Raw genomic sequence first — 26,341 nt, forward strand, 5'->3', positions numbered from 1 at the left:
TCTTAATGAAAGGAATATATATTGTATTCTTTGCCTTTGACAATACTGATGAAATTTATGTGTAGAAAAGGTTATACGTGTCAGGCTGTACTACTGAGTTTGTACAGGCAAACATCACACACTCATGATTATCCCTTGGATTTCCTTGACTGTTTAGTCATGCAATGACATGGAGCTTCAGTTTTACTATCCAAGGATAATCAATCCTTTGCATGGCATTATCACTGCATTTGCACATCTTAACACTTTATTACATAAAGGATAATGAAATTGTGTAAACCTCCATACTGTTAGCAAGAATTTGTGAAGTGTGTAAGCTTGTACAGAAGAAAGCCTTGAAAAGTTATTCAAACCATCTCAAACTCAGGGCAATAATACATTTATTTCTTACCTCTACATGCCAGCAAGCATTTTCAGAAACACTTAGAACTTAAAAACCAGAGAAATTAAAGTACATTCTTTCTTAATCACCCTGCCCATAAAGCCACAAGTCTGCACATGAAAGCAACTATGCACACTTAAGCTGCTGCAAAAATAGACTAAAATGCTAATAACCTCTGTAATGTTAATAAGCAAATAATGATTTTCAAGTGTAATATCTTGAGGTTTTCAGATGGGTAAGAAAAGACTGTACAAGCATTCTCATCCAAAGACTTTTGCACTAAAACCATCCAACTAGCTCAGCAGGGATGGAATATTACCAGGATTTAAAAGCCACAAGAAAGCTGCAATTCATTTAACAATAAATTTTGTCTGCACTAGTTTTAGACTACTATAATTTGAGAAGAAAGGGAAAAAGCACTTACTGCTTCAGTTGATTTTCTTTAAAAAAAAAAAAAAAGAAAACACAAAACAAAACTATCTGACTTACACTAAAGGTTAATTTTTGAAAGATGAAACAAGACTCCAGAAATAAAATGTTCATACATGATAATATTTTTTTAAAGTCACAAATGTACATACAATAAGATCTTTGGATTTGTGGTAAAATTTGCTTTGTGTTTTATATTATTGCAGTATATCACAAAAATATCAGCTACACAACCACAAGTACCTTCTAGTCTTCTTTAGAAGTAGAAACAGAAGGGTAGATGACCATGAAATTATGATCTTACCACATTTGAAGGTTCCAATTTCTTCCTCCTGGCAAGGTCGGTGATATTATTGCCATTGTAGTTGATGCTCTCCATGCAGCCTTTGAAATTTTTCCTACTGTTAGAACTTGGCTTGCCAGAAAAAGGCATGCCTCCAAAGGTTATCTTAAATGAAACAGAAAAATGGTAGATAGTTACTGGAAGGCAAAGACTGTTAAAGAATTTTGTTGTACACATTGCTTTCTTTGAGCACTCAAGCATGGCAAAGTAGAGAGCTGGCAGCACTCTTTACAGAAAAAGGATGTATCAAAATAAATACTGCAAAAGCAGAAATAAGAATTGTAATTAATTTAAATTATTTATGGTAGCCAAACCCAAATATTATTCCAATTGTCCAAACAGTAAACAAACACACATCACATGTGAACAGCTCTGATTGATATTGGAAAATAAGCATTTCAAACAAGGACATTGGGACAAATTTCCATCACAGTATTTTTCTAAAAAAGTAGACATGAAATTAGCCAGATAATCTGATTCAAATCATTCACTCAGCTCTAACTGTGCCAGAGCTCAGACTACAGCACAGCAGTGGTGGGCTCCAATGTGGCATGTAATTCTTCTGTAATGCTCATATGTCTACTTCACCCAGAAGAATTTACAGAGTCACACAGTTAAAGATGCAATCCCCTGGTAGACAGAAGGACCTTTCACTACCAAGAACATGCTTTTGTCATGTAGTTATAGTCAATGAGGAGTTACCCCTTGATTTATCTGGTCAAATTATCTCCTTAGAGAAGATCAAGACAACCTCTGCAAGGAGTCAGTCATCAAACTCAAATAGGAATTGGTTTTTGTCTTACAGATGAACTTCATTACCCTGGCTAATTGATTCTGGGTTATCCATAATCTATAGTGCTAAAAACTTAGAAACCCAAATATTTACAAACTAAAAGTGTTTATCTTCAAAGAGTGACATCTCTGTCACTCCATAGAGATGATACAGGTCTCTGCCATATAATGGTCTTTATGGAAATGATTAGAAGTGGATAATGTTACATGCTTTCATTAATATTTTGCAGCTCAAATGCCAAGAATAAGGGTCTCATGAGATTAGTCCCTGCAATCAGTGTTAGGTAATTATATCCATTAGATGATGGCGTCAATAGCAATAACAACTTGTTTTCCTGCCTCACAAATGTTCAGAAAAATATCAATTGTTAGTCTAGTGCTAAGATTTGGCAGAATTAAGCTTTTAACCATTATTCATTGTCCATTCCATTTGTTATTACCAACAGAAGGAAAACAGAGCTCTAGGCTGACATTTTCAGTTTTAAATGCATGTAAGATATCAGTTTCTATCCCAAAGAGGAAGCTTCCACTTGGCATATACAAAGAACTAAAACAATACAGCTGAAATCTAAAACCTTTACAAACCACACACACCAGCTTTTGGTGTGCACAAATCTTGTGGGGACATCCTCAGGTACTGTAAATTGACATGGCTTGACTTTAGAGAATATACAGCTCTTCATATGGAGAATGGAACTGTAATAGTTTAATAGCTGTCAAATATTTTATGCATGTGTTTGGATTAAATGAAATACAACAATTAAATAAAAAAGAAAGAATTTTGAAGAAAAGAAGAAAAAGCAAAAAACATATAATGTGACAGTGAGTTAAGAGCAACTTACAAGACTATTTTTGATCTCAAAAATGCAATCAGAACTAATATTTTTTTCCTTTTTTTGTGTTTACCTAACTCTTCTGAAAGAGATTAACCTAGAAACTACTTTGTCTATGAAAAATAGTTTTGATTCTTTTGGCTTTAGTCCTTGTAAATCCCAAAGACAATACCTTTAAATTTAGTCTGTGGTGTCTAGCTCCAAAATCAGTGAGATAACAGTGAGGAAAGGAAGGAGATTAATTCTCTTGAGTTTATATGAACTACAGACACACATACACACGCACACTTGAAGAAGTTCAATTAAACACAAGGAGATCCACGTATATGGAAAATGAAATGTATCTTTGAGAACTGATAGTGAGGTCTCTTTATGCAGAGAGGATGGGAAAGTGAATGCACTGAATTCAGCTCTTAATGGGGTACACTTTTTATATGCAATATGTTTGTTATGTAAATATTTTATATATGTATGCATACATATATACACACATGTGCACAAATTGCACAACTGTGGCTTATGGCATTCAGCCTTTTTCTCATTCATTTAAAAGCCTGTAATAAAATCTATTTATATGAGTTTTAAGTAGCTCAGTTCAGATCTTCAGTGCTCAATAATTAATAGGGGTACAGGAAAATTTGCTTGTTATTTTCTTATTAGAGTTACAGTAAATAATGTATCCACAAACATTTTTCAGAATATAATCAAATATTTGACTCAGAAACATTTATAATTACTTTTTTCAAACATTTCATATATTCTTGGTCAAAAGTAAAAATAAAAAACCCCACAAGTTGGAAAAATTAAAAAACACTGTTGATCAAAATAAAAAAAACCACAAGTTAATTCAAATTTTTTTCCATTACATCATTTATATTCACTCTTACATCTTAAAAAGTTGTAAGGGTGGAAATGACATATCTGGTGCAGTCAACCAAATTAATTCTCATCAGAAACAGTAAAGAGTGTAAGAAAATATTATACAAAGATTGCAATAACTAATGTGTTGAACTTCATGTACAGATTACAGGAGCTCAACAAGTTTGTAATAGCTGAAGCTGTAGTGTAATCAAACAATAAATCCACATTTAATTACTACCAGCACTTGTCTGCATTACCCTGATTGATTAAACAAGTTTTCTTACAACTTTCCTAACTCCTCATTGCTTCTTTCACAAATGAAGTTACTGATGCCATATTTGTGAAAATACAAGGAAGTATCTACCTACCTAAGACAGGGCAGATCAAGATGTGTATTAATAAAAAGGTTCTAACCTGCTTCCTTTGCTAAAAATAAACTCTAACTCTTCAGATTAAGGCTTTCTGATTCAAGAGCAAAATTCACCTGAGTGAAACAACAGATTGCACTATACTTTTTAAAATATACTTCCTGCTTAGAGCAGCTGCTTTTAGAGATTTTTAATATCATGTATGCCTATCTTGCTGAATAACACACATCTCCCACTCTAAAACCAAGGGCTGAGATGATTGTTACAGCAGATGGGATTTGGTAGGCTAATTAAGAGAAACATAATTTACAATTAAAAGAGAATCCTGTTGGAAACAAAGTTTCAGGAAATATAAAGGAATAAGTAATCAAAACAAATGTATGAAAAATTAAGAAAACAAATTATGTTAGCTTTCTTATTGAACTTTATAAAAGCAATTTGAATGAGAAGAAAGAAGTTTCACTGTCTACCTCATAGTCCAGGTCCAGATAATCAAATTCTCCATTTGTTCTGAAGTGCTGCATGTGTCTGTCGAGGGTGAGATTGATGTTCCTCCCGTGGCGCTCTATGATGATGGAGTGCCAGTGGTGATCATCCAAGAGGCTGCCTGTTGTCACAGATGTGTGGCCAAAAATAGAGCCAAGCTGGTTGCTGCCTGAGGACAGAAACAATAGCATTTCTCACCTCATACAATTGGGCAAACATTTTCCTCTTTCTTTGTCGATGTTTCACCCGAATCATACCAGACGTGCAATTAACTGGAAGAAGTCAGTGTGCTATGAAGTTGGGATCTGCCCAGTGGAGAGCTGCTGCCACCAATACAAAACAGCAAGCATCTGATCACTGAATTGTCTAAATATATGTATAAATTCATAGCAGCAGTTATTTGTAAATTAACCTGAGAAGCAATACCAATTTCCAGTTGTAAAGATGTTTTCATCAAGGGTTTTCTGCTTTTGCTTCTACTCCACAGAAAAGAAAAGCTGTCACCTCTGGGCCAGATCCTGAGCTGCATTGGAACTGTACTGATTTATGAATGTTGGGGAGGACATGGAGTCTGATTACAGATTTTGGCAAAAACAGCCAAAATCTCACTCTTGAGTTTTATGCTTTGTGGCCTTTACCAGAGTATCATTATACTAGCAAGCAGAGGGGAAAAGGCTCAGTGCAGACTGTGCTAACAACAGCAAAAACCATCTTCTGTTAATACAGCTTATTTTGCTATGTTATACTGAAGCAATCTTCCTATTCTGGAAGTCAAACTACTAGCAAGACTACAGCTTTACAATTCTCTGCTGTGTTATCCTGAGGGTTTTGCCAGTGTAGCTGTGCTAGTCAGAGATCACATCTCATTGCCATCTGACTGACATAGCTAAGCCAGCAAAGGTTGATAGCATGGATCCCAACTGAAGCAGCAAATGACTAATTCAGCAGTAAGTGTAAAAAATTGCTGCACTGCTCAATAACTCAATGCAATCTTCCATGTTCTGAATACATGAGGACTTGAAGCATTTCTGAGGCTGAGAATTTCTTACCCTTAAGAATGCCTGCAACTGAGACATTAAAGTTTGTGCGTGCCAAAAACACATTCTGGCAAATCCCATTTCCATGGCTTAAGACATTACTTCCTACAAATGACCACCCTGCCCTTATGCTGAAGGCCAATGGTCCTGTTGGTTAAAAAATAAAATAGAATTGCGTGCGTGTCATTGAGCCTCAGTTTCTTCAATGCAAACTCAAACACAGTGCAAAGTGAAAAATAAATTCACTTCTGTCTCCCCATCCTTTCCCAGTCCCTGGTGTTTGAAACTAAGTCACTGGATCCCACCAGGCAAGATGAGCATGCTTTTCTACTGTGTCTGATGCAAAGACAATACTCTCAGGCAGAGGAATAATAACACCATAAAGCGTTACATCTGTTTATTTAGTGTGGGTCACAGGGCCCAGTCCCATTTATCAGCCTAATGATTTAAGAGCATCCTCAACAAACTCATATATGGAAATTATAGTAGCTTATAAAGATAGTTTGTGCTGAAGATTATAGAGGAACAGGAAATGAAAGGGTTACTACTGCAATTAAAATTCTTAAAAATAGGTAACTGCTTTAGTTATCTCATCATCTGTTCATGTTGATTGTTAGAAAAATAACAGTAGAAAATGCTAGTGGAAATAAGTTTTATTCAATGTAAATAACAAATGGAACAATTTACTCTTCATGTGTCTATAAGAGAACTAAGTAAAATTGCATGAAATCTTTTTCTAAGGTTCTTTTGTTTGAATGGAAAAATACCTCAAACCAGGTAAGTATGGGTCTTTTTCATAATAAGTGTACTTTATAAATCCAGTCACTTATGAGCCTGTAGTCCTCTACTGGGAGGACTGGAACTAGAGTAATGTGCACAGGATTTCATCATAAGATTGCCTGATTGAACAATCTATTTATTTTCCTTTTCTAGCCCTCCTCAGACTCTAGGAAAGCTGCTGCTGCCAACTTCATATGGCCTGTAGCTTAGTAGACTGATATTATTTTTTTTCTGCAAGGTTCCTTAGTGTGACCTTTATTCCTTCGGAAGTGACTACAGTGTCCTTCCCTCACACAAAGCCGTGGCTGAGACCAAATATAATTCTGGAAAACTATTTTTTTTTCTTTTTTGTTTGCAATAATGACAATATATTGCTGATCTTGCTTTCCTGTATGATCTTCTTTTCAGAGTATCTAACACAGAGCAAAAGGGACAGGATGGAACTAAACACACACACACACACACACACACACACACACTCCCCCAACATACAGGAAGGGAATTAACAACATTTTCAACAAAGTGTCTGATTAAATGATGCAGCTTACCAAATTATCTAAAATTTCAGTGGGAGAGCTAAAAAACTACTAAAAAACTAAACAATCAAAACATACCTAAATTTAAATTTAGAACAAGTTTGGCTTTCTTCAGTTCCAAGGTGATATAATCTCCCTGCTGTCCTTCTCCGTGGAAGATTACACCTTCGCTTTCAGAGGTCTTAAATTTCAGAGAGATGACATCTTTCAGTGTTTTCATTTTCTTGTTCCTGAATCTGTATGGTAACACTACATGGCCATCAAAATTGATAACATCAGCCCCTAAAGGAAAAAAAAAATAAAATCATTGATAAGCAGTTATACATTTCTACGGCCACTGGAAAAACAGACATGCCCTATGCAGATTGTACCTTAACAGAATAAAAAACGTGCAAATGTGAATACACTGTAAATACATTTTCTTTTGTCCACAATTTATTGCCAAAAAAAGTAAGAAGCAGGCAGAATATAAATTTAATCCACATAAAGTAAAAACAGAAACAAATCAGATTTGGGAGGAAAAATGCTACAACTGTACTCAATGACTTTCAGTTTCTCTCAAATAGAGTTGCTGCCATGTACATTTATCTAATTATAGCTCAAAATGAAAAGTAAACATCTGACTGGTCATTAATAAATCAGTTAATAGGTCTTTAAAATTCACTATAGGTATCTGCAAGGACTGTAAACAATAAAAATGAGTCCAGAGTAACTGCTTGGTAGTTTTAGACTTTATATAAAACAGACATAAGCCTTGTATATTTAATGAAATGACAAGTAAGTTATGACCTCAACTAATTTTGTAAAGAAAAAAAACAAATCTCTGTCATTTGAAGCAATTTTTTTCATGTTTGGTTTTGTTCAAAATATGTGGAAACTGAGGGATGCAAACATTTAAGGTCAATCCAATATTCATATCCAATATTCATATATATATATATATATATATATATATATATATATATAGCAAAATAACACTTCAAAATTTTATTTTGTCTTATTTTCATGATGCAATCTCTACTTTAAAGAATGAACACAAATTTTCCACAATTTTCTGGATGCTAGATCCCAGTAAAAATAGCTGCAGAACTGGATTCCATTCAACAGATGCATTTATGCTGAATATTGAATCTCATCACTTAAGGTAAGTTCTGTAAAAGATTTCAAACAGATATTTATCTATAAAAATTTACACATATTTAAAAAATCCCCTTTGTAAGTTGCTAATAACCCAATCACCAGTGTCTTAGCAACTATTTGTAAGAACATTTCATCCTCACTGTTGACAACTAACAATTTGAATAGTTGTTAAGTAAAATTCTTCCTGTTTTTCAAAAGCATTTGAACTCCTGATTGACAGACCATATTTGTTCATGCTCAGAATGGAAAGAAGGATGGCATTTTATCATCTATTATTCAACCACATCTAATTTTTGCCTTCTTCTGTGGTCTGTTCTTCAGTGACTCCTTGCAACTTTTTCCAATTCCTAACTTGTTATTGTTGTTATTGTGAGAATTCATTCAAAACTTTCATCCCCTCTCAAAAACACAGAGACAAACACATATATGTTGTATAATTAACACAGAAGCCTGTTTCAAAACTCCATTAAAACACTATGCCTAAATGCATATATTTCAATTTGAATTTACATGACCAAGTCTTCCTAAATCTGCAAAGACTTCTGAAGAATTCATAAATTGTGATCCCCTTATTGTTTATGCCAACTAAATTGTGAAGAATTTTATTTGGTACATAAAATACGAGCCTTAGAAATGACTGTGATATCCCATAATTATCGCCCTACATCTCATTTTTGTCAGAATTCAGCAATATATAATAGAAATATCACTTTTCTTTATGAAACACCTCTTAAATTGCAAGTTTCAATAATAGATATGCATTAAGCTTTAAGTACAACTGGAACTCTCAGCCTGATCTGGTTCTTCCAAATGACAAATTCCAACCATGGGACTCTGCTCTAAGTAAAATATCAAAATGGTATGTTGTATTTGTTGTGTAATAACTCCATTTAGAAGTTACCAGCATGAAACAGGGCACATTTACTTGGGCATAGATGAAGAAGTATTCAGAAGCAACAAATTGAATTTCAGAAGTGGGGTTATCATGGCTCAAGTAAATCCATTACTTCTGGAATGATTACTTTTTTTAAGAAACAAAGTACATTGTTAGAAAAATAATGTAACAAAGATTATATGAACCAGTTGGTTTTGTTTGCCTTCCAAGCTGTCAAGAGATCTGAGAAATTAATTCTTGAGATTTTTGTATATAGTTTATGGAAAAAACAAAAACAAAAGCAACTTTTAGAAAAACATGAAATCTGTTTATAGAAAAAAATGCAGTATGAAAGTCACCCTTTTATCACAAAAATCTTACCTTTATGTAAAGTAAATTTGCTGTAGAGATCCTGCTTTTTAAATCTACATACGACTGTCTGGCACAAGTGTTGAATAATATGAAAGAAAATTGATGAATATTACACCTTAAGTAACCTTCATATCAAATATACATCATAAAAAGATGATTCCACATGCAATGTTTGAGACTGTCTTTCATAAAATTTCTTAAATTTACTTTCTGATGGTCACAGAAACTTCTGTATGGGATATATCAGTTTTCCACTAAGGCCAGCAGGTACCACTTTGTAACATCTGAAAAAGTTGGCTTAATAGTCATGGATCTGACCCAGAGCTGGTCAGGACCACGCAGTTTTGTGGATTCATCACAAGATGTCCATGACAAGGCAAGTATCCCTTCTGTTCCTACATCATTGTTACAGTTCCATAGGTGTACCCATTCTTTGAAGAAAATTTATATTACACACTTTAACAAAGCTGAGTAAAAGGGCTGTATTTTTTCCAGAATCTGTCCCTGAATTTCCATGTTTTGAAAATAATTCAATCAAAAAAAGAAGCTGCAGTAATCTTTGATTAAACAGATTTTTTTTAGGCATGTCTGTACTGTCAGCATGGGTCTGAATGATAATTCAATCACCTGAAGATTACACAGCAATTATGTTTAAGAGTTATCATATGTAGACTGTTGTAATGACTTGTGTTCTTTCTATGATGGCACTCAGATATTTAATATCATGATAATTACCGTAGTGCAGAATGCTGCTCAGACAATAAACCATATAATTCCTATAATTGCAATGTAAATATATAATTTTTCTCCTCCTTAGCCACTCATCTATCAGCATTAGTAGGAAAAAGACCTAAACCATCACATGAAGTATGTACATCTGCAGTCAGTGACTGTTGTCAGAGGCTACTAATGCAACAGGGAAAACCTTCATAAGAAAAGATAAAATTTAAAAAAGAGAGAAAAAGAGAAGAAAGAAGAAGAAAATGAAGAAAGAAGGGAGAAAGAAAACCTGAGAAATTTTTTTAAATTACATGGAAATAGGAAGCACAAATCTGATTACTTGCAATTTGATTTCTGCCCTACTGGATTTCCTATTATATAGTTAGATTGGAAAACAGTGTTAAAACAGTAAAAATATTACACCACTTTCCTGTGGCTACTTAGATGTGTTAGGCCTTACAACAGTTAATGCTTGAGACCACATTAAAGTCCTTTCATTTGTTAATGCATCATCAATTTTCCTCTAAAAATATCACAGAAAGCCTTGCAAAGATTAACAGGATATTGGGTGACAAATGTGACCCTATTCCCAAATCTCCAAGGAAGCTAAATCCCCAGCCACAGGTCTTCCTACCTATGCTTTTTCCTGTACTTTTGGCTACATGCAGGATTTGGCAAAATTTGACCAGGGCATCAAATCTTTCAATTTATCAACTAATTAAAAAGAAAGAGCCCCCAAATCAGACTCAAGCTTCAGAACTTCACTATTTACTCCATTTCTTGTGAAAGAAATATAACTATCTTCAATGCCAGCATTTTAAGAATGAAGAAGTGTTCATTCACAAAGACTCATGAGATACTTCTTCACAACTACTTAGCTGCTTTGATCAAGGTACTGCCTGGAGTTACTAAAAAATCCCCGCTTTGTGACACAGTAAAATTACAGTGATCAAAACAAAGCAGAAAAGCAAAGTGTTTTCCAGAAAAATGTTTACCATACCGTGAACAAAAACCATGGCAATATGTTTCTCCTCCTAAATTACAAATTTAACATGTACACATATTTTTAAATTGCTACTGATCTCTGAATGATTGACTCTTCAAAGCCTTTACAGAATATTTCAGTGGGATTAAAGATATAAAAGTTCTGTACCACTGACTGACAGCGACCTTCAGTGAAATTTTCCCACTCTGTTATCTCTCATCCATTTTTTCATCTGCTTAAATTGTCTGTTTAGACTAAATGAGCTTTAGGGAAAACATCCTCACTTTTACCATTCTTTTCTTACCCTATAGTTTGAACCCTACATGTGATGGTCTAGTAATATAGTAATAGATGGTAATAGCCATACACTGAGCATCTACCATCTAAAAATATCAGAGATACATCAAAGCATCTTTGCCTGGCCCAAACTATTCCACATATGTAGCTTCATTTGTAGCTATTAGTCACAGGTTCTAAAATATCATTGTGGGAAATAGCACATAAACAGTGTATTGGTAAATAGTTTAACAGCAAAAAAATAATATTTTCTTCTAACAAAGAAAGGGATAAGGCTCAAAATTATACCAAGAATAAAGCCTCATTTTGTTAATATTCACAAAAAAATTACATTTACAGAAATTTCTTCAGAAAATCCTAACCTACTTTTTCAGGAGTTCCATATGCTGTCAACTTGATAGTGTGCTGAATTTGCCACTGGGGTCTTTGCATCTTGAGCCTCAGCAGAATTAAGTTCGCTGAGCTAACGTTAGAGATGCACTGCTACACATCACTTCACCAAAAAAAAAAAAAACCCCAAAAACAAAACAAAAAAAAAAGCCATGGCCCAGCACAGCAGTCAAAAGATTACCTCCTCTTTTATGTTTTCTTGCAGTGAGGCAAAGAGCGAAAGGTTCTGTGTTTGAGCACTGCCTTCAGGCACTACAGCCCAGCTGTAAGGACACGGGCAGCTCTGGCCTCAAGTCTGCTGCAGCCAAATTGACACAGCCTCTACTCCCTTTTTCAAAAGTCAAGGCACCTGCCACAAAGGAGCAAAAAACTAACACAGATACAGATGTATGTTGCATTACAATAATGTGCACTTATTCATATTCTGGAAGCACATGGTGAAAGAAAATCAATCTTACTCTTCTCTTGCCTGCTTAGTTTCCAATGCACTGAGCCTGAATCCTGTTGTTATCTGTCAAGTGATGTCAGTGTTTGAAAGAGAAAAAATACCTTTGCAAGGAGGTGTGGAATTTTTCCTCTCCTTTCTTTACATTACATACAGTGTACATATGGCAATGCAGTATGAAAGTAGTAAGAGTTTTGTCAAGGTGTATTTTTAACTCAATGCTTGGGTAAATGACACAAACTTTGCTCTCACTTTTTATACGCCTGCCAGAAACTCTCCAAATAAATCTGTGAGGAAATACTTCCTAAAGGTAGTGAGAATGCTTTGCCAAGTTCTGAGTGCAATATCCACTTAAGATATATAAAAAACACTTGGTACTTTAATTTTTTTTCCCTGAATTTCAAAGCACAAACAGTTTCCCCTATTTTTATCCTAATATAATATTTCTGCTAAAAAAAATTGTAGTTATTTTAATGGTGGTATTTACAATTAATTTTTCTAACTCCTGTGAAAATGTTTATAAACATGTGACTTTGTCATAATTTCTATCTAATAAGAAACAAATGCAACAAGTGAAATGAAAAAGAAGAAGAAGCAAAATTAAAGAAGAAAGAAAACCAAAAGAATATAGAATATATGCAAAGATATTAACATAATGACCATGGCTAAAGTTTTCCTCTGTCCCCAAGTGTATGTATATGTATTTCCTCCTGCTTTTTTTTTTAGTAGGAAAATTGGGTTCTTTCTGACAATATTAAACTAAATTTTTATACAAGCTAATTGTTCCTTGGGACAATAATTTTGTGACAAGTGAAGTTCTGTGCAGTTTCAACTAACTTGAATTAGTTACTGTTATATACACAGGAGAAAACACTAAAGCATTTGAAAATTTTATGAACTTAGATGAGGCTTCAGAATATACTTCAAAATTATTTTTTTAAGGATGTGTTTAAATAGGATGACATTTCAAGAACTTAATGTTAAGTTAATGATTTTTTTGGTTGAAAATTTTCAAGAAAATTTTCTTTCATTGGTTCTTCAAATTTCAAAAATATAATTAATTTCAAAATATAATTAATTTAAAAATTAAATGGGCATATTTTTATATATGCTACATTTTTACCATAAGATGGAGAAATGAGAAAATGAACATACTCATACTATACTTTGCAATTCCCTTTTAAGCTTACGCATTCTAACCACAGGTTGCAAAATAAATAATACTGAACAGTACACAGTAGTCTCCTATAGTGGACTACTACCAGTGCCAGAGAGAACTAAGACTGTAACACAAGATAATCTTCATCTCAGAAAAGAACTTTTCTTTCTACAATCTATTCTGCTTTATGCCTCCAGACGGACAATTACAATGGATGCTAAGAGATACAGTCTATTTAAAGTAGTCTATTCCTAAGGAAGAAAAGAGATTCAGCATAAATAAAAGCACATTTTTGATAGCTGTACATGAGTTTTTACACTTTGAAAAGTTTTCATATATATATCTTTATATGGTTCATTTATGACTGTGAAAATTAAAATTCAGGCGCCTTGCAACTATGAACTATATGCAACAAAATATTCTCTATGATCTACTATTCTTTAGTTATGGTACTTTAAAATAAATCTGGTAAAAATAAACGTATAATTCAAATACTCTGAAGAAAGTCTGCTTTTTGTATCTTATCATGCTGGTTTACAAGCCAGAAGCATTCCTTGCAATTGTAAATATGTTTCATTCTGTTCTTCATTTTGAAACCCATCATTTGACATTGGATCTCAATGGGAACATTAAAGTATATCATTAAACTCTAAACCCAGGTACAGTACTTAATTTACTTGAAAACAGCTAGCCTCTACTAATGTTTTCACTGTTTATTAAAAAGGTAAATCACAAGAGCTCCAGGTCAATAAAAGAAGACAGCTCTGACTCTCACACAGTAAATGGCCAAAACAGGTCTCAATCCTTATTACACTGGTGAACTTACTCATTACTTAATAAAAGAACTACAGCAAATAAAAAAATTGTACCATGTCTTACAACATTCACACCCAGTTCACTCAGTGAATAAATTATCTACAAAATGGACAAGACAATCTATTGCAACATTAAGGAAATGGATGACTAGCTAGAGCTTTGGTTTTAATGTGTACAGCTACATGAAAACAGAAAGACACACGGTTGGCCCACAAAATACTGCTTTAGAAGTTCTCTTTTTGAGCTGATGCCACCCAGTTCAATCATCTCCTGGTATACAATATTTTCATGTCTTTTAATATCTGGATGCTCTCAGAGCACCCATTACTCAAGACCAAATTCTTCTTTCTCAGTCATGTTCCATATACTTTATTCACAAAATCACTCTCAAACACATGTTCTTTACTTCTTCCAACTATGGATCTTGTATTTAAATTGAACTCTCAAAGTGAGCTGCACAGACAATGATTAAGGTGTGTGGAGCATGGACTGTTTCAAGCTCCTGTGCTCAGATAAGTCTGATACAGTAAAAAATCTCATAATTGTCATTCAAACTTCCACAGCTGACTGCAAAGAGCAAAGAGTGGAAGACTGAGACAGGCCTGACCATGGAACACTCACATTTATCATAGTGAGTAACCTCACTATTGCCTAAGGGCAAAAAATGTGTGTTTCTAAACCCCATTTCTAACAGATGCCTAGTCCTTTATTGCAGCTGTGAATCTGCTGCTGCTGCTAATTCCATCTTGGTGTACAAATTCATTTTATGGTAACAAAAACGAAGGTGAGTTACCTTTAGGTCATGTATTTAAATTCAAGATTATGAGTTAATAGAGAAAAATTCATCAGCATAAATGATAGCAGAACAACTTTGCATATTTATACAGTTCAGTTTCACTGTTTTATTTTCAAATTAATCAGAGATTAATATCTTGTGTTTAGCACAACATAGGAAAAGCAGACCACTGGAACTTGATTGCGGTCAAATAATTAAAAATAAGTAATTCAGTCAACAATTTTTTCCTCTCCTGCCTAACATCCAACATATCATGCATACTGTACTCCTTACTCAATGATGTCTTGCACATTGTCATGTAAGTGTTTGGATTCCAAACTTGTAAGCCATAAAATCTGAGCCCCAAACTCTGCCAAGCACAGATTAAAAGTGTGAACTTCCGGGTGGCTGAATCCAGTGTTTACTATACTTTGTATTTATTTTAGTGTGTTCAGTTTAAAAGCCCCACTCATACTCAAGGTTAGAAGTCAAAGCTTTATTTTCAGATGATCTACATTCATTAGGTTCTGCCTTGATTCAGACAAAGTCTAATAATTTAACATGTAAACAGCCTCCAGTGCTACTGGATTAAGGTGCTACTGTAAAAGAGCATACAGTTACCAATATTAAGTGAATGGATGCTGTATTTGAATAAAAAATAGCAAAAAAGTGAGGACTGGTGGCACTACATCAGCATCACTTGCAACACTGCTTACACCCTGGGAAAGAAAATCCCAGAAGGATTCAACATACAGCAGTATGAAATGCTTAACTTGTATTATATCACACATATAAAGTGAGCTACTTCCCTGAGAGGGAAAAATAATTTTTTTTGCAAAAATATTCACCGTGACAAGAAGTACATCAGGAAAGAGCACCTAGTCACAAAATCATGAAGGTTCAAAGGGACCTATAGATTTCATCTAGTACAACCCACATGCTCAGAGTTTATTTGTACACTTAATTCTGCCAGAAGCACTGAGTTTCATTTAAATGGGTTTTCACCTTTTTTCCTTAACTGAACAAGGAGACAGATTTGCTTTATTGACAAGTAATTTTCCTTGTGTTTCTCAGGCTGCACTTTCCAAGGTCAGGGATATATTGTGTCTCCCTCCCTACAGCCATACATGATCTATCTGTAACTTCTAGCAGGGTTTACAGTTCAAGAGTTTCTGGTGTAGCAGAGCTTAAGACCTCTAAATTCTCCACTTGCCACAGCAGTCTCTCCAGCAGGAATTTGCTCATGGCATATCAACTGTGTGACTGGTTGGTCCTCCCCTAGGAATTGTACCATGCGTTTCAGGTTTCCTTGCTCAGCCAGTGCCAGCAATTCAGTGTCCTGAACTTTTGATTATTCTCTATCACTAAAAGATAAAAAAATGCAGTAGGATGACAGTTTCTTCTCAGGAAGAATGTAAAGGACCTGCTTACATACAGTTAACACAGATTAACATGCAGCAGGTTCAATACTTACAATCACAAAGTCCATTACTCTTATAATTGCAATTCTTGATCCATGATGACTGATGTATTTTTTCTGAGCTAATGGGTTAATTTCATTTAAGTTTTCCAGCTCTAAATGAAATATTGATACTAGAATCTAAGACTTTTGCTTAATTTCTTCAACATTTTCTAGTGTTTGTCTCTAAATTTACAGGCTCCTGAGAGAGAAATAAAAGTCAAACCTGTTGCTTAATAGAAGAGTCAGATTAAGTAATGAAAAAAATTGCTTTTTTGGTCAATCAGTGTGAAATGTCTGGAAGGTTCAAAATATCATAAGACTGAATCTCCCACAAAAGAAAGTTTACCAATATCTATCAAATTCTATTTTTTTTTCAAAAAATAAAGGGACTCTGAGTAAGAACATACATATAGCTGTTCTTTCAGATGGGAGCATTTTTCTTTTTTGAGGCCATTTTTCTGTTATTAGAGACACCCAAACTATGTTTGCAAATTATTTGAAAAGACATTTTCTTTCAGTCTTCAAGATTTTTTGAGACTGTGTAATTAATGAAATTATTTTTCAACAGTGATTTTCAAAAACCTGTATCTGATTCTTAAAAATAATTCAATAGCTCTGTATGTTAGTGACTGTCACTACAGCAAATACACATATTCACACAAGGGATGAAATTTTACAGCCCCTACTTAGGCTACAATTGATTATGTTTAACTAAAAAAGGGAGGATAATACTCAAGGTATTTCCAAGTAGGTAAGAAATGCATGCAAGTGTGTACAGGCAACTGACTCCAGCTGCATAAAATGCTGCTATTCAATCATGAAGCAATGAATGCTCCACATGAATAAAAGGGGAAGATGCTTTCTCAAAATTCCAATGTGGATAAGTAAATTTTATTGCTTAAAACTGCCACATTCCATTTTTTAAAGTGCTCTTACTTTAAGCTGGAGCAGGGCATCCAGAGAAATTTTCCCTACAGATTTGGCTGTGATTAATCTGGTGTTTGAAAGTTATTTTTCCCCCTTTTTCCATTTATTCCCATTGTTGGGAATAAATGAAATAAGTAGGGCACATAGCAGACATGGTTTAGGCTTACTATACTGGAATACAATCTAATATGTAATGTGATAGGCAAATCTTGGATTATCCACACATGGATTTGCTTTGTAAAGGAAAATCGCTTCTTTTTGGGTTTAACAAGTTATTGTGACAGGTATATGGGAGAAAGACTTTATAAATATAGGAGATGACTTTATCATAACAGAAGAATTCTAAGTAAGGTAATCAGTAATGGACACATAAGGTTTTGTGAACTCTTTCTGTTCATGTGGCAGCATCCTAAAACAAACAAACAAAAAAAAACAATGCCAATATAAATGCAGATACTATTGTCAGTATATTTTAAAATATAACTCCTCAGTAGAAGAAATCCATGAAGAGGTTATTAACCTGACAATTCATATTTAGTTAGTGCATGCAAGAGCTTTTAGTGCAGTCAGTGCTGTTCCTCTTGTCCTAACATTTTCCCTAGTGAGAGTATTGCTGAACCAGCAGATCATCTCAAGTCAGTTTCCAGACTCCTGACTTTCTAAAGATGTTCCATCAGAAACAATATTTTTCATCACTAATGCCAGTGAAGGATTAGACTTCCACCTATTTAACAAAGAGAACTGACAAAGTCCTGTGCTATCAATTCTCTGTTAAGGAAAGAAAATCTAAACATACATTTTGCTTTTCACCTTTAATGAGGCAAAAAAAATTTCTGAAATAGTGCTTAGGAGGTCAGCATATAAGTACTTACAGAAATGTCTTTGATGTTCAAAAGCATTAAGAACAATCTACTCTGTCAGAAATCAATGGGAGAAAAATAAGCCATTTTATGTAAATATTTAAAATTGTAATCAGGTTCCTATGCTTTTACATCAATTTGAGAACTTCTGACTAATTACTGCTATCCAAGTAGATATTTTAATAACAAATAAAGTTCATTACAAAGAGCTGTCTTATGAATCAATGGAGGACTCATGCATATTAAAAGAAAAAACAAAACAAAAAAAACCCCCAAAAACAAAACAAAAGCCCCTCCTAGACTATCTCCACTGTTTCACTGTTTTTTGTTCTGTTTATGAAATCCTAGTCTTGGATAAACTAATTGTTTCCTATTTGACTGCAATAAGATAATTTAATTTTAAAGAATTCCAATTTCTGTTCACAAGCCACTAAATATAAGAATTTGCTCAAAAAATCATACCCTTAACTTATACAGAAGTACTGAAATTATTTTTAACCTTTAACTTTTACCTATAGATCACAGCCCATTCATTTCTGGGGGGTTTAATCAAAATGTAAGAATTGCTAATTGAAAATTTAGCATCATCAAGGCAGTGTTGTAAATACAAGAAATGCATAAAATATTTAATGTGTAGCAAGTGAAGATGAGATACATTTATACATAATTACAAATAAGGGGGGAAAATCCTTACTGATTAAAAATTAAGCTCTTGTAACAAATGACTCACACTAGTTTTCCTAACAAAATCAAAAAGCTACTTGCTCTGATGAGTAATAGCTAAAGGCATTTTTATACAATCTGTAGCTGCCTTTTAATTTTCATTTTCAAGTCAAACAAGCAAACAGACTCAAACAATGCCAACAAATGGTATACATTGTATTCATGAACAATAAAAATTGCACATGGAATGCTGCCCAGGTGTAGATGTACATGTCCGTGTTTGCATCTTGCTAAATATGGAATTATTCTGGTCCAACATTATTGCTTTAGGTAAGTAGCTCCGTATCACTAGTATCTTGAAACTGAGTAGAGTGGTGGACATCAACAGGCTTTGGAGAATGATTAAAAATAACAGTCTTGTAATTTCTATACTTTGTTGAAAAGCACCAGTTCAGTGCCTTCTAGCAGATATACTCTGTTTAATACTGCTTCTTTTTTTTTTCTTTTTTAAAGCCTGTGGGGTTCTTTGCCAGGATTGTGGGTTTTTTTCTCTGTTTTTGTGCTCATTTGAGCCACTGCATTAAATAACAGGAAGATTGTCCTCAGTGTGTTATAGAGATGTATGCAGTCAGAAATCAAATCTCAAGGAGAGGAGACACCCAAACTACGTATCCTAAAACACCTCAGGAAGAAATCCTGAGTTTGTGAAGGAAGAGGGAAAATAAGGATATAAAACTGTTCATATTGATAGCTTTCATTTTGGAATGAAATATGCATATTTTTGTTTAGTTTTTTGGTGAATGGCTGTAAACTCCCAGAGAAATCAGACACTACTCTTATTGTTGTATGAAAGCAGTATTTCCTCCTCCATACAACTGAGCTTCAGTGGAAAATCAGGCTTACTTGCAACAAGCAATAAAGACAGGAGAACAAAACATAAAAGGTAAAATATATGCAGGGTTTTTTTTTTAAACTTATTTTCAGGATGCTCTAAGGATTATGCAAGATGTGTATGATAATGAGGAAAGAATTTTGCAGAGAGAAAAACCCACTGCCACACTGCCAGTCTAAGTTAATTGAAGAGTTTACAAATGACTACTATTGCTGCTGAACCTGAGATATCACACCATGTGGAACTCAACCAAAATTTTTTCTGCTCAGCCTTGCAGACACCAGGCTCCTGTTGGAACAGTTCTGGGGATTAAATCTTCCTCAAAGGATTATGCTTTCAGTGCAGCGCAATCTTTCATTTACTTCAAAAAGTAGGAAGAAGACACTGTACAGAAATACCTGGGCCTCTAAGAGCTTTTCAATAGTCTTTGAGCTCTCTGTTACAACAGTAGGGCATCTCTCCATTATCCAATGGCCTTTGGGGAAAAAATCTCTAGCTATACTGAAAATTATAAACTTACAAGATCTTAGACTCCCAGTTCCTACTGACTTTTAATTCTTACTCCTTTTCTACTCCCCTCAACAAAATTCTTCACTGAATTTTCTAATATATTAAAGTAAATGTATTTTCAGCATTTTAGTTTTAAAGAAATACATAATAAGAGTTAAAACAAGCAAAACCAACACCAATCAAAAAACCCCAATCCATATCCTTTCCCCTAATTTATTTTAATAAGGATGGGTCCTTCTGGTAGTAAGTTATTGAGTCCTCGGAAATGTTCTCTTCTGAAGATCCTTGATCCTTTAGGGCACTGCTGTGCAGGCAGATGTAATTAAAGCCAAGGGGAGATCAAATGGACTGTACACTCTTTTCATTTAAAGGTGCTTAACCTGCTTTAGATGACCTTGTCTACACAGAAGAATTATTACAAGAAAATCTCATCACTACCAAAGCTATTTCAGCTTCAGTAGCATCAGTATTGCTTTGAATTTCTGAGTAGATCACTCAGCAAAAGCAGTACTTTCAAGAACATCTGCTGATATCCTACCATATTACAAAGTTATGGCAATTTTTTTCTGTTCAGTGTAAAACAGCCTCATTGTAAACAACAATTCTTAGTCTCCAACTCCTATGGGCAAGTTTTATTCAATCATCTTTTAAGGAACAGCTCTGCATTTTTTTACCAGATGAAAAAAAGCACTTAATAATACTGATATTTAAGTATTCCTTTACAGAGAGACAACAAATGTATTGTCTCATTTACCTCAGCCAGTATTGTCCAAATTATCTTTTCTTTCTTTTACAGGCTTTGTATACACTGATTTGGCAAACAGATTTAGAGTTGGTCCATACCGCAAGGTAAATTAAATTTAAAACAAAGACAGAATTTTCCATGTACTTTTTAACCTCAGTGAGGGAAAACAGATCTTTTTGCTTCTTCTAGATGTGACACATATCTTCAGAGCATGCTGTACAGGTCAGTTCTGCTGTCTGTTTTTTGCTCAAGGGATGTGTGGTATCCAGCTTTTGAGTTAATATATTTACAACATTAGCTCCTCATTGCCTGAGCTACTAATGGCAAAACTCTCACTGAACTTAATGGGAATTTCTCAGCTATTGAATGTCCTTCATGTACAGAAAAGGTTTCAGGCACAATCTTTTTTCATTGAACATTAAGCAGTAAAATACGAAAGTGAATCAGTAAAACAATATAAAATACACAACTTGAAAGTTGAAATACTTTGGAATAAAAAGAAACCTGTTGTTCCACCAAGCCTGGATCAGTTTTACAAAGTGAATAGGAAAAAGCATTTTACCTCAATGCCTAAATAAATAATTACACTCTCTCATCTCAGTTAAGACAGCTCAAAGATATCATTTTGATCTCTGCCATCAACTCTTTGAGATACTTTTCCTAAGAAAAATAGATGACATTAGAACTTATCAAGTATGCTGAATATAAATCAGTCATAATCTCATCGCAACTCATGGAGCAGTTATAGATCACTAAGCATAAGGGATTTTTTTTTCTTGTGTCTCTTTTTTTTTCTTCACTGCCTACCAGCATAATGGGCCCTCTTGCCCTTTATGTTATACTGTTGTGTTAGTTGCTTTTCCTACTTCATGCTGAGAGAGCTGCCTAATTAGGAAGACCAGAGTCAGCTTCTAGACTATTGCTGTTTAATACTGTTAGTTTATCTGTTAATTAATGTGCTACAGTTGGCAATCTAATTAGATTTTTTTACTGCAGAGATAAGTCAGTGAAATTACAAAGAAGTGCAGGAGGAGAAGGCTGGTGGGAGGCTCAGAAATATTTATTGCTTGAATTAGTTATGTGTGATGTTCATGCATTTGTCAGCGTCTCATCTTTTTCCACCCATGCCCACAACCTTCTCAGGCTTTTGTCAAGAAGGATGTGGTTTATTTCCTGTAAAAAATTCTTATTCCTGCCAGTGAGCTGTTTCTCTTCTCCATCTCTGTATCTGCCATGTCCCTTCTTTTTCCTTCCCTTCTTTTTCCTCAATTTTACCAACAAGGATGTCTCTTTTTATGTGTTGGCATTTCACAGTGAAGTGCCTTAAAGTTAATTTTTAACTTTTGTGAGGTCATACAAAAATGGCACTTCAAAGAGATACTTCAACAGGCTGCATGTACTTGCAAGAACTGAAGTCCTAAGTCTTGTATTTCCTCACAACACTCTACAAATATGAAAAAGAAACGTGAAAGTTGTCAAACGTGAAAGCTTGGCCAAACCAAGCTTCCTTCAGAATTTACCACTCATTTTTCTGGTTGCCTTCTTACCAGTTGCCTCCCAGGCACCAGGAAAGTTGATAGGCTGGTGGTGTGGCAAATAAATTAAGATCCCATTGATTAGTAGTGCTCACAACTTTCAGGACTCACTAGGCAATTTCTCTGAAAGCAATTTATATTAATCTCAAAATTACTGAAAATTAATTTACTATGACCAGCAGAATTTCTGCTGTACTAACCAGAAGATTCACAGGACACATTATTTTATAACATTATTTTACTTTCTATATTTAGATATTAAAAATAAGGGATTTCTTATTTTAAACTGAAATAAACCTATTTTTTGCTATTTTTAAATAGTGAAAGCAACCATTTAAGTAGTCTGATTCTTTCTGTAAGCTGTTGCATTTATCACAAATAACAATTTTGTACCTTTGTTAATATTGTTAATATTCTTGTGCAGTAATTAGAATCATATCTAGAGGTTCTTTTTGACATCCAAAGCTATGAAATGTCTAGAACTTAGAGGTACCTTACACTTTGAATATGACAAGCATAGAAATTAAATGGGATCAACAAAATGCAGTATTCTTGTAAGATCAGTTTATAGAGTTAGGTATAAGTCTTTGGAACTGCTAAATCATTCAATAAATCAGATTATACATTATCATGATGAGCTGGGAAATGGGACATCAGTACATCTTGACTAACTGGAAACAAAGTGTTTCATGATACTTCTTTATTCTCCATCATTCAGAGGTGGCTTTTCTTCTATCTCAAACAGATTCATTTCATGCACAAAATAATAATACTAATGATTCTAGAACATGGCCTAAAATACAATTTCATCATTGCCATGAATTTTTATTTCCAGTAGTATAAAAACTAAAAACATTTTTCATGGATGATTATATATTATTTCAAGCATTTTTACAGAGTTGGCTAATGAATTAGATGAAATTTCTAACACCTGGATGAGAAAAAATAAGATGGCAAACAACGGGCACCACAGTCTTGCTTGATTTTCAGTAGTTTATGCTTTGGTAACATGTTAATAAATTCTATATAATTCTTTCAAGAAGTTATTTTTGCCTTCCTTCCTACTAAGAGAGCTTTTATTTTTAAAGCTGAGTATTTTTTTAAATTACAGAATTGGTTCTGAAGCATGATTTTTTGATAAAAACCATTAAAACTTTAAGGTAAAGAAATGGAAAGTTATATAAAATGAAAGTGACCCCCATCCCTCTGTAAAATCCAAACTATTATTACAAATATACCACCTGATTTCACAGAAACAAAGAAAAAAGGTAATGCAATTATTTTTATTTTGTAATTACTCATGGAACACTTTGTTTTGATTTTTAACTGTGATAAAATGTGGGCTAGTAAAATCAGCTCTAACTCATGTCACATCTCATGTTCTGATTAGAGAAACAAAAGTGCTTCTTGCATAACTAAAAATGATGTGTTTTACTGAGCATAATTTCTATCTTCATGGGTGGCATGTAGCTTATTATGGAAAAACATCTAAAACATAACATCAATACAAAAGATAAAAATGACTTTTCAAAATATCTGACATGTAAGGCTTCTGAAGCCTGGAAAAAAAAATTGATCTAGGTTGTTCTAATTAGCATTGGTCTGAGGAGAGACATATCTTTTTATTCCTAATTTGAAGACCAGATTATTTAGTAGTACTGCAGAATCCAGAATGACAGCTGGAAGGGTTTTCAAAATTAGGAAGAGATACTCCCATCTATAAGATTCAGAAAATAAGAATCTCTAGACATCTGTGTGCCTTGTAGCTATATCCCTAAGTACTCTGATGTTAATAATTCCAAGAACCACAACAAACAGTTTAACTTAGTCTAAAATAATTATTTCTATTAAAGACAATGATCTCATCAACTCCTCTAATAAATGACAAAATGCCTCCAATCACCTTGCCTCAAATTTTAGAGGAAAATTATGTCCTTTTCAGTCTGATGTGATTTTTAACAGAGACAGCTCACCTTGGGTATAGCACATTTATAGAAACAGAAAAATCACTGACATTATTCTGTACACCTCTTTGATTTTATCTAGAACAGTTATCCTATTTATGGTTATCCTATAAATATTGCCTTGGAACAACTTCTCCATAGATATTACATGGAAGTTACTTTCCTAGGAAGAAAACATTTGTCCTGCAGAAAAAACATGATTATTCATGCTGGGAACTATACTAAAATTTCCAAAATTTAGCACATTTACTTCCATTCACTGACAGCTGTAAGTTTTGCCAGAATCTACAAAATTTCTCAGCGCAGGTGAATTTTTCCTGGCCCATTCCAATCACAATTGCAGTTTCAGCACTGCATGAATGCCTTGAGGCATTGGTTCAATTCTAAATACCATATTAGTAGGCAGGAGCTCAGTTAGGCTGATACACAGGATGTTGGCACATCCCAAATGTTTTACAGTGGGAAGCAGTTTGCCAGCAAAGCTCCAAAGAATGACAGAAAATTATCTTGTGTTCAAGCATTTTGCCCAGACTTCAAGCACACCGCAGGACTCTGAGGTGTAATTCTCCTTTCCCACTTTTCTCACACATAGCTGCACCATCCGTTTCTTATATCGCCTGGGTACATAGAGGTGTAAACTCTTTCTATGGATATTGAGTATGTCCATTAGGATATGCCTTAGAATCAGAAATACAAGACAATGAGGCCTTCCACAATCAGAGACAAACCTGACTGTCTCAAATTGTTGAACACATCTTTATTTGTTTCAAAACCCACCATGGAATATACAGTGAAAGGATGATTTGAGTCCCTCTCTAACTCCTAATCAGCATTCTCTATCGTCTACAAAGCTAAATTTTGTGTCCGTTTACGCATTTTAACATTTTGTATCAAAATAGTACTGATTATTATCTCTGAGTACTCTTCAGAAATGAATGTACAAAGACTGGAGGCCCTATAATAATATTTCAGAACAACTGCAACATGCAAGGGAAATGAATCACCTAAAATATTTTATTTTATAACATTAAATTATCTATTAAGTTTATTGATTTCTCAAATAATTAAAAAAATCTTGATGGAATATTTGCTTTAAGGTTCACAGAGTATTTTGATGCTGCAAGATTCACAAACCAGCATGTACTCTGCAGTGTTATACAAATATGTTCTGACAGCAGGGAAAAGAATTCTAACCTATAACTCCATTCTAAATAGATGACTGACAAACAAGACATTCATTATTAGAACAGACTATATTATTAGATTGCAAACTAATAAATGCATTATAAATTTACTCTGATTTACATCGCTTATGTTTTTCCACTCTAGTGGTATGATACATAAGTCCATCATAATACTAGATTACATACTGCATTGACTAAATACTACATTGATTATGTGTTCAGGGTAAATATCAGTAATAGAATAAGAAAAATCAGATGGAAGTAAGCACCTGCATCCTCAAAATCTTCCAAATTTATCACTTGAGCCTGTCTCCACCACTCACCACCCCCAAATGTCAGTGGGTTGGGGGTAAATACAGGGTTGGGAGGGGACATAGCCAATACAGCTGACCCAAACAGAGGGATATTCCATTACAAATGACATCAGGCTCAGCAATGACAGCCTAGAGAAAGGACATGGAAGGGGTAGATATCTGTGGTCATGGCATTTGTCTTCCCAAGTAACCATTTGGCATATTGAACCCAGTTTCCTAGGCTGGACATCTTCCTGCTGATGGAAAATAGTGAAATATGTCCTCTTTTTGCTTTGCTTGGGTGTGCAGATTTTTCTATTCTACTAAACTGTCATTATCTCAGTGCATGAGTGTTTTCACAGTTCTTATATTTTTCTCCTCTTCTTGCAGAAGGAGGAAGTCAGAAAAAGGCAGAGTGGGCGCACCTACCACAGTCTCCAAACAACCTTCAGTTTTATACTGAAACTATTTTTTTCTGAGAAAACC

At 34.2% G+C, this 26,341-nt stretch overlaps 1 protein-coding gene across 1 annotated transcript in view; it reads right to left on the reverse strand.

Moving 5' to 3' along the window:
- Positions 1–26,341, reverse strand: part of CNTNAP2 (contactin associated protein 2) — a 1,022,680-nt gene that overhangs the window by 522,104 nt on the left and 474,235 nt on the right. The window contains exons 5-7 of the mRNA XM_005485915.4: positions 6,926–7,129; positions 4,479–4,663; positions 1,116–1,259 (exon numbers count right to left, since the gene is read on the reverse strand). Coding sequence (XP_005485972.2) covers positions 1,116–1,259; positions 4,479–4,663; positions 6,926–7,129 — 533 coding nt within the window. The remainder of the gene's footprint in view (positions 1–1,115; positions 1,260–4,478; positions 4,664–6,925; positions 7,130–26,341) is intronic.

The sequence above is a fragment of the Zonotrichia albicollis genome, chromosome 1 (genome assembly GCF_047830755.1).
Source record: "Zonotrichia albicollis isolate bZonAlb1 chromosome 1, bZonAlb1.hap1, whole genome shotgun sequence".
NCBI lineage: Eukaryota > Metazoa > Chordata > Aves > Passeriformes > Passerellidae > Zonotrichia > Zonotrichia albicollis.